The sequence below is a fragment of the Pteropus vampyrus genome, unplaced genomic scaffold, assembly GCF_000151845.1.
Source record: "Pteropus vampyrus isolate Shadow unplaced genomic scaffold, Pvam_2.0 Scaffold15, whole genome shotgun sequence".
NCBI lineage: Eukaryota > Metazoa > Chordata > Mammalia > Chiroptera > Pteropodidae > Pteropus > Pteropus vampyrus.
In genome coordinates, this window is record NW_011888796.1 from 4,806,516 (window position 1) to 4,816,869 (window position 10,354).

A 10,354-nucleotide genomic window follows, 5' to 3' on the forward strand; every position below is an offset into this window, starting at 1 on the left:
TGTTCCTGCTGTTTGTAATGCCCTCTCCCTTTTTTGCTCTGTACTCACTCCTTCTTTTCTTTAAATACTAAATCCTACTCATCTTTCAGGACAACCAGAATTTTACTTAATTTGGGAATCTTTGTTAACATACTTAAACTAAGTTAAATGCCCATTCCTTAGACTCCTTCTGAACTTCTACTATACTCCTGTCATAGCATTTACTTTATTACATGGTAATATCTGTTTGCCCCATTAACCAAGTTCCTCATACATATGGAAAAATGGCCAGAAAAATAGGTAGAATTAAAGAAGAAACTGAGGATCTGAATGAACAAGGGCAATGTAAGTAGGATGGAGAAGAGATGACAGAATCAAGAAATATTTCTAAGGTAAAATCAGCAAGAGTTGGTTATTGGTTGAATATGAAGGATAAGGAAGAAGTCAAAGATAATACATAATTATTTAGATCAGTTCTTCAGAAATTTGAAGTAATGAGGTATAAACTGCCTCAAATGTGCCCTTTCCCCTTTCTTTATAAACTTATCATCATGCCTATCCATTCTTTTTTCCTCCCTCTAATCCCAAGAGATTTAAAGCCAACTCAAACTAGTGCCATTGAAAGCAAAAATTGTCTACATATTGGTTTTTTTTTTCCTTTTCTGCTCCCAGTATCCTATCAAAATATTTCACAATGAGATTACTATTTGAAATTTTAGTGAAGGGGCGGGGCAGAGTGGAAAACAAGTTACAAAATGTTGTATATTGAATACAGGATGGGGAAATGTCAATAGAAATTGCAGATAGTTACTAATGGAAGTGAGAAGGAGATAATATCCAGTCTTCTTCCCTAAGGAAGTGAGGGCCACTACGTGGGCCACATTCAGGCTCTATTTCAGAGGTGCTTTCATTTTGGAACCATATTAAAAGTATGTCTCTTACCTGTTTTTATTTTTCTGTATCATGCTGGTAATTCAATCTTTACTGTAGAAGCAAAAATGAGTCAGTTCTCACAATGAAGAGTATAGAAACATTAGATTTCATTCACTTGGTCATTCATGCAAAAGTATTTCTTGAATGTCTACTGTGTGCCATGCTTAGGGTTAGTGGTGGGAATACAATGGGGAGTAAAAACACATCGTTTTTGTTTTCATGGAATTTTATAGTATAGCGATTTATTTTTTATTTGCTTGTTTAAATTTACCCTGATTTATTGAACTAATTTTACTTTTTTTCCTCTTCAGTATCCTCTTATATATGGACTGATTCTTGTTCCCTGCTGGTGTTCCCTAGTTTGCCTAAGTAGAATTTACATGGGAATGCACTCCATTCTGGTAAGGAAAATGTGTTCATAGTGGTTTTTTTTTTTCTGAAATTGACAGGCATTTTAATAATTTTTAGTCATTTGCAAACTAATGAAACCTAAATAAGAAAATAGTTATTGTAAATCTGTGTTTTGTAAAAGTAACATGTTTTGTGAAGTTTTAACATAATCATCTATTTCATAAAAAAGAGTTCCCAGCAACCACAGTAACCAAGTATTATACTCAGGATAACATTTTTCCATTTTTCCAGTCTCAGTTTTATTTTCCTTCTCATTCTCTTCTATGCCTCTTGTAATGCTGAGTCAAAACCAATAATGTGACTACAGAAACCAAGGAGAGATCTATTTATTAATGAAGACCCAGTGACTAGAAACTTCAAATGTACTTAAACTATCCTGATACCACTGATATATACATATTAAACGCTAGTTTTCTTTTCCAACAATATTTTAGGGCTCACAGCAGATATTTTTTTTAAGAATGCAATTCAGTTTCAAAAGCAGCAGCACGCGGACCTTGTACTCTTTTCAGCCACACCTACTCACTTCCCTTCCTCTCTGTTCCTATTGACATTCCCTTAGTTCTGACTTGCTTTATCTTAACCAGGTTACTGCAACAGCTTCTTAATTTGTAGTACTATTTCTGGTTTGACACATCTCCATGCAATGTTCACTCTCTTGTTATAGTATACTTTCTAAAACATAAATACAATAAATACAAGAGGTGTTTCTTACCTTCATACCTTTAGGATTGCTGTAATTTCTGCTTGAAATGTCCTTTACTTTTCTTAGCCTAACTATCTTATCCATTCTTCAAGACTCAAAAAAGTGCTCTTAAAAGCCTCGTTATCTTTCTCATCTTTCGTTTCTTCAGACTGGTTAGGTGACCCTTCTTTCCAGACCATTTTGAGCATAATTCTGGCATAGCATTTATCCTAAACAAATTGCTTTTTTTCTTATCTGTCGCCCCTAGACAATGAGCAACATGAGAAAAGCAACTGTATGTTTTCTCTCTCTGTCCCTTGTATCTAGTGTGGTGTCTCTTAAGACATACTATGAACATATTATGTTTTATGTTGCTAGATAAAGGATCAGAAAAAAGGTGGAGATACATGAAATAATTCACAGAATCCAAAAATTTCTAATGGGTTATACCAAATTTTTCTTTAACAGCTTTCACTTTTAGAATTTTCTACTCATAAAAATATCTCATTAGCTTTTGTCATAGCTGTGGAAATACTGAGTTTCTATTTCCTACTTAGATTGTTTGCGTCTAGCAGCTACCCCTTCACTAGTAAATTTCCAGAAGTCCCAAATATGATCTTAATAAGCAAATTATTTGTTTGACTTTTTATAATTAACACAAATTGTGAATTTATATACAGTTCTTTAAACTAATCTCTACTAATTTTATAATGAGACTAAGAATCATAGTCTTATATCAAATCTAATATTACAAGAAAATATTATTATCCTTCTCTGTGCCTTGTTAGAGTTATTTCTTTCTACTCCCAAAAGTTAGCAATGTCACTCCTAAAACACTTCCAAATGGTTATGCAACTTTGAGTGATAAAACAATGAATCCTTGCTATTTCTTGAAGGAAAAGATACTAGATAATATTATCTATCCCTAGATTCATTATTGTTATACAATGAGTAATAAGAATCTGATTATGTTGAATATATAATCCCAAAGATGTTGCTCTTTAAAAAAAAAAAGAAGTGTTTAGAGGATTCATCAAATATTCAAGCTGAGTTTAGTTAATTTTTTTATACCAGATAATGTCTACTCTTGAATCAGATGAAATAAAAACAATATTAATTTTTTTTTGTCAAACGACTCTGATAACTCTAGTCTTTTTAACGATTCGAAAATCATCTTGTCCCATGTATAGTATTACAAGTTTTTCTTTTTTTAAAAAAAATAAAATCACAGATAACATGCAAGCATTATAAATTGTGATTCTATGTTATAACCACAACCATTTCTAATCAAGAATATATTGCTTATTATTTAATTAATATGTGAAATTATACCCATTATGAAACTATTTTCTTGATCATAATGTGTATCTTCACTGTTTATAATGAAATTAGTATGGAACTGTAGGCAGAATGTGCCCTAGAAGTTGCTAGTAGGTGCTCAGATATATTATCTAAGCTGATATCTTCATTAACATTAAGAAGAGTGTTCTAATAATGTGTTCTAAATAATTTATAATGAATACTTCTTTCAGTATTTGCTATATGCTGTGTTATTGTTACAACACTAAGAGCAACAGCTTTGTTTATTTTTAATATCTGCCTATTTTCCTAAATTGATTTTTTTTATTTCCAGAAAAGTAAAGTTACTATACCCATTTTTTCTTTATTATCAAACCTAGCACTCAAAATTTAATTTCTTAAAACACAAGTTATTTTTAACTTATTAGACTAAGTATTTGTCAAATTACTGTTTATTTCTACATTAGTAAAATTATGAATATGTGGTAATTACATTTACCCAAAATTGTACTAAAAGTTTATATGTATTTATGGAAAAGCTTTTAAGAAAGATAGTGAGATTATAAAGTAGTATGTACCTCTGACTCCTTTTATAACAAGAAATAAAAATCAAACTGGTTAAGCCAATTAAAAAAACTCAAACTAAGTTGTAGAGAAAGATCTAGATCAGTAAACACTAAGAGTTTTAATAGTAGTTATTCCTGGATAATAACTATTTGTTATTGTTTGTGTTTTCTAGTTTTTCTTTAGTGAGCATATATTAAATTTGAATTTTATTATTAAGGATGGATTTTGAAATTTTGATCTTAAAGAAGTCAATCATGGGCAGTGAATACACAATGCAATATATATATGCCTTACTGTTGAATTGTACACCTAAAATTTACTGGATTTCGTTAACCAATGTCACCATTAAAAAAAAAAAAAAGATAATCAAAGACAGTCATTCCAAAAATACATTTTGTTGTTAGAAACCCTGTTGGCGTCACTGGCAGATTAAAATTAGAAGCAGGAATTAAAAAAAAAAAAAAAAAAGTAAAATTAGAAGCAGGACACCTGAAATATAAAAACAGACAAACAAACAAAAAAACACCTGGAGACAACTGGAGTTCTAAATTCTAGTCCCAGCTAATGACTAGCCTCTCTTGTTCTATCTCCCCATCAGGAAAAACAAAAAAGGAGAAAATTCCAGATTTAATACATGGTAAATGTTTATTGAATTTACGGTATTTGATATTATCTATAATAAACTTGATAACCCTGAATATTCCACTTAAATGTATAATTTTTAACTTTTAGGGAATAAATTATAATTAATAAGTATCCGAAATTATTTGCTAAATTTAATTTTGGAAAATTTGCTACTTTGAGTTTTTTATGTTACCTCTAACATTAATTTTATTGCACACTTTGTGTTGTAATGCTTAAAAGTACTTAGTTCTACATTTTAATGTAATACATTAAATATCACAGTGAGAGCCACCATGTTTATGTCTTGAACTCAGCTGTTTGTTCCTTCTGGTTTTGTTGCATGGAAGTCAATATGCCCTCACTAATCAGGGTAATATCATAAGCAATAACTCGGAAAAGGAAGCAGATTTGTATAGAGACTTGTAGCAATCTAGGTTTAATAGTCATGGAAAAAGAAGTAGAGGATAATAAATATTGGATGTTTTATGTCATACTGAAATATAATTTTAAAAGTATAATTGATATGTTATTTTAAAGAATTCTTTTTTCAAAGAATTAATATAAAAATGATCAAACAAAAAAGTCTTTAAAAATCACTTAATTGATTTTTCCACTTTTAAGGTGTTATAAAAAAATTTTACAGGCATAAACATCTATACTTACATCTATAATATGAAAGAACTGTAATTTTTTTAAAAAATTGCCAACTGAAGAGTTATTAACCCTTCTTTCACTTAACCTCTGAGTATATATGGATGGTTTTATATAAATAACTCATCAGTTGTCATTTACTTAAAACATCTAATCTGGTACACATTCTGTGAGAATTATAAGACTCAGGACATTTCCAGATTAGCATATAAATTAAATTTTTGAATCAGTCATGAAATTTAAATAAAATAAAGCAACAGCTGCTGTCCTGGTAGCGAAAATCCTGTAGTTATTCCCCAAGACCTGTGCTTTTAATTACAGGTGAGGAAAGAAAGTTTAAGATAGCAAACAAAGGAACATAACCTAATAAACTGAAATTATTTGGCAATTAGGAGTTTGAAATATGAAGAATAGAGTTTGACAGTCATAATTTGAGATCTCCATATTCAAAAGTTTGGTCAGAATTTGAGTTACTTTTAGAATCCTTGAGTAACTGTAGTAAAATTCAATTAACCGGATTTCTTAGGTAACTTTTAGTGTGTATCACTGAGTTTTCATGGAAGACCTCATGTTCACAAAAAGTGTTGAAAATTTAGTTTCTCTTCACTCCCTATGTCTGATTCCTGATGCTGAGAATATTCCTTTTTTCTCCCAACAAATGTATTGAGCACTTCGATCTATGAGATTAAATAACTAGCTACATGACCTTAGTCTAGTTTTCTTTATTGAAAAATTGGTTAAGTGAGTTAACCATAAACTTTTATGAAATTTGAACACTTCTGAAAGGGGAAAAAAAGGTACTTTTAATATTTATTGTGGGAGCAACAGAGCAAAGTGAGATTGTCTCAGACAAGCCATATCAGGATGGTTTTGAGGATTAAACGTGACAATAAACGTAAAGTATTACAACAGTGTTTTTAGCACAGAAAATATTATTATTCCCTGAAAATGTCTTTAGCCAAAGTTCAAGAAATTATGTTTCATCTATTTCTCTTACAGTTCTTGTCAGGCAAAATGTTATAAATCTAAAGAATTATTTTAACTGTCTTAATTTAACTAACCAAATATTTATTGCTTACTATGTGCCAGTCACTGGGTCTATATGTATAAATAAGATGAAGTCTTTGTCTTTGAGAAATTAGTCTAAATATTAATATGTAATATAATATGTAACAGTAATTCTCAACTGGAGCTACGCAACAGAATAACTGGGGAGCTTTAAAAAAAAAAAATTGTGATACCTCACTCCAGTTCAATTAAATCAGAACCTCTGAGGATTGGCCCATGCACCAATATTTTTGTAAAGTTCTCTGAGTGATTCTAACAGGCAGCAAAAGTTGTGAACAGAGTCAACAGGAGAAATAAATAAGCAAAGAACTGGAAAACAATGTGGTAACTGTTACAGCAGGAATGTAGAAGATGCTAAGGAAGCAAACAGGAAGAAGTTCCCTATTATAGGGTAGGAAGAGAAAGTTTATGGAGGAGATAGATGCCTGAGCAGAATCTCAAAGTATATGTAATAGTTTGCCTAAAATATAGATGGGAAAGGTAATTCCAAAATGAGAGGAGAGTATAAATTTATTATGGGATCTGGCATTGAAGCTTAATGATAGGCATAAGCCAGATGTGAAATGCTTTATATGTCCTTCTAAGAAATTTGAATATACAAGTGGTATTTATTGCCTTAGTTGATACTTTCAGAAACATTTTGTTGATTATATCTTTTTTGCACTTACTATAAAAGGAGTCACTTATATATAAAACAATTAAAATTTGAAAGTCTCACTCCATATTGTAGAATAGGAAAATATCAGTGAAAACTTGTTTTATATAGAAATAAAATTTTAAAATGTTTTTCTAATACCTATAATACAATTATTGTTGAAAAACAATGAAGATATTCATTTACAAGTAACTGAGTAGATTTTGTTAAAATAGATTTAAAAATTCCTATAAAGGATTTGTTCATTCATTCATCCATTCAACAAGTATTTAAGTGTCTACAATATGCTAAGCTACTTGGGAAGGTGGTGGTGAACAAGAAAATCTATTTCCTGAAAAATTTTTAGTTGAATATTCAATTCTTAGTCTGTTTAGTAATTGTATCTTCTGTATCTGTTTTTATATTACATAGTATTCTGATTGGAGTTGAATGTAGTTTAGAACAATGATTTCAAGCATTGTATTGTTGACTTTGCCAATCCACGACAAAGTTTTTATTGGATTGCTACTGCACAGTGAGGACAATGACAAGAATTTGGGGTATATTGAAGTCTTCAATATTAAAGGCAAACTTAAAAACTTTTGAATAACATTCCTTTATGATCTTGCAGCAAAAAAGGCTTTCTTAAGAAATACTGATATGACTACATTAAAATTTAGAACTTTCAGTTCATCAAAAGATGCCATTAAAAAAATGAAAAGGCAAGCCACAAATTTCAAAGATGTTTATATTACATATTGTTGATAGATTTTATTGATAAAGGATTTATATGAAAACTATATAAAGAAATGTTAATCAGAAAGAAGAAAATCCAAAAGGACAGTTGCCCACAAATATACATTGCATAGAAAAGGAATAGCCCATTACTTATAAAAAAAAGTAATCAGGACAATGCAACAACTGATGGGATATAAACTTTTACAAACATTTTGAAAAATTTTTAGTGTCTTGTAAAATTGAACATGCACATACCTATGATTCTGCCATTCCATTCCTAGATATATATCCTGGAGAAATTCTTGCAGACCCACACCAGGGAACATAAAAAGAAAACATAGTAGCTTTGTAAGACAGAAAAACAAGTAACTAGTCTGCTCAACTGTGTTGAATAATGTTGAGTGACCACTGTTATTGGCAGCATAAAGCCAAGTAGTATGAAAAGAGTGGTTTCAGTGCAGTGATGAGTTTAGAAAAAAAGTAGAAAGTGAGGAAATGGAAGCAATGAATGAACATAAGCGACCCTTGACAAAAAATTTTCAGTGATAGAGAGTAGATCGCAGTGGTTTTTGTTTTGTTTTAAGGAGGAAATTCTGGAACATTTTTGTTCATGTCAGGAATGAGTCAGAAAGAGCTTTATTTCCTTCAGTAAACCATTTTTTTATCACCTACCCCATTGTTCAGGCTTAAAACTAGGAGTCATCTTTGATCCTTTTTTTCTTTTGCTTCTCTCCCGCATTCAGTCTATCACAAGTTCAAGTTGTCAACTCTAATTTTAAAATAGTATACTAAATTCATCCATGTACTTCTTACCACTGCTGTAGCTTCCCACCAGTGTCTCCAGTGGTCTCCTGTCCATTCCGAACTTTTCTTCTATAACTCATTCTCTACACAGCAGAGTACTGCACTCCTACTTTGGAATCTTTTAGTGGTTCCCTATCATTTTTGAAATAAAATTTAAACTCTTTACCTAGCCTATAAGGGCCCTACATGATTTGGCATCTGCCTATCTCTTTGACCTCATACCTTTTTCCTTTGCTCACTATTTGAGTCACACTGGATTTCTCCCAATTCCTTGAACTCACTAGGTTCTTTCCTGCCTCAAGCCCTTCAGACTGTATTCCCTTTCCTTGGAATACTTTTCCTTAGATCTAAAGATAGTGCTCACTCCTTTTTGGAATCAGGTTTCTGCTCAAGTGTCACCTCCTCAGGCAAGTTTCTCTAATCACTCTAATAGGGCCTTTCATCTTACTATCCCATTGCCCAGTTTTAGTTTTCTTCATAACACAACTATCTGAAATTGTAATGTTTATCTACTTTTTTTTAATCTCAGAGTTATTGTCAGTCTTCCCCACGAAAATGTAAGCTCTATGACAGTAGAATCTTGTCATTTTTTAAGCAATGTACCAGTCCCTAAAGTAGCGCCAGGCACATGTAGGTACTCAGTAAGTATTCGTTTAGTGAATGAATGGCAGAAGGAAACTACCCAGGCTTTGTATCCTCTTTAATCATGAAATAATTATGTATTTAATGAAAACAAAGATGGTTACTTTGATAAATAAGTATACTCTTTTTCCCAGAAATCAAACTACATAATTCAAGCATAGTTAATTGTTCATTAACTTATAAAATTTGTGTGTAGTATATATGTATTGCCTTAAATTTATAAATACTTAAACATTTATATATACTTTTAGCTTATATTGTTAATTTATAAAAGGGTAGAACTGTGAAAACATAATTCTTTTATTATTAATCTTCTTTATCATTAAAATAGTTTTTAGACCAGTTAGTAAAGTTTACTTTGAGAATGAGAATGTGAGGATATTTTAAAAATTTATATCTATTAATATTTGAAATGTGAAATATATATTTTAATGCCAAAAATAGTATTATACTAAACAACTCTACTTTTCTCTTTTCCCAGGATATTATTGCTGGATTCCTATATACCATTTTAATCTTAGCTATCTTCTATCCATTTGTGGACCTGATTGACAACTTCAACCAAACTCACAAATATGCTCCTTTAATCATCGTTGGGCTTCATTTAGCCTTGGGGATCTTTTCTTTCACTCTTGACACCTGGAGTACATCCCGAGGAGACACAGCTGAGATTCTAGGAAGTGGTGCTGGAATTGCATGTGGATCTCATGTTACCTATAACATGGGTCTAATATTAGATCCTCCTCTGGATAGATTACCTTTAGTTGGGCCTCCCATTACAGTGACTCTGTTTGGAAAAGCCATATTGCGGATCTTCATAGGAATGGTATTTGTACTAACAGTCAGAGATATAATGAAAAAGATCACCATTCCTTTAGCCTGTAAAATATTCAATATACCATGTGATGATATTCGAAAAGCAAGACAGCACATGGAAGTTGAACTTCCTTATCGGTATATTACCTATGGAATGGTCGGTTTCTCTATCACGTTTTTGGTTCCTTACGTATTTTTCTTTATTGGTATCTCTTGATGGAGAAATATTGTTTATAAGAAAGAAGGGTATCAGTTATTAATATCTAAAAATATATTCTAGTTAAAAGCCAAATCAGAGTTAGGCTTTTGCAGGAATTTAACTTAAATAATTATTTAAGTAAATTCATGAGTCATTGCATTTTATCATCCAGATGTTTTAGGTGAGCTGAGCTATTTCAGCACTGAGAAAATGATAAGTATCCATTTAGAATGTTCATGTAATATTTGGAGAGTTTTGTGCTGTTATGGATTCAAGTTATATATAATATATGTTAAGGCATATA

At 31.0% G+C, this 10,354-nt stretch overlaps 1 protein-coding gene across 1 annotated transcript in view; it reads left to right on the forward strand.

The window, feature by feature from the left end:
• Positions 1 to 10,354, forward strand: part of SGPP1 (sphingosine-1-phosphate phosphatase 1) — a gene marked incomplete at its 5' end in the record, with an annotated part of 31,342 nt that extends 20,988 nt beyond the window's left edge. The window contains 2 exons of the mRNA XM_011386216.1: positions 1,224 to 1,313; positions 9,517 to 10,354. Coding sequence (XP_011384518.1) covers positions 1,224 to 1,313; positions 9,517 to 10,068 — 642 coding nt within the window. The remainder of the gene's footprint in view (positions 1 to 1,223; positions 1,314 to 9,516) is intronic.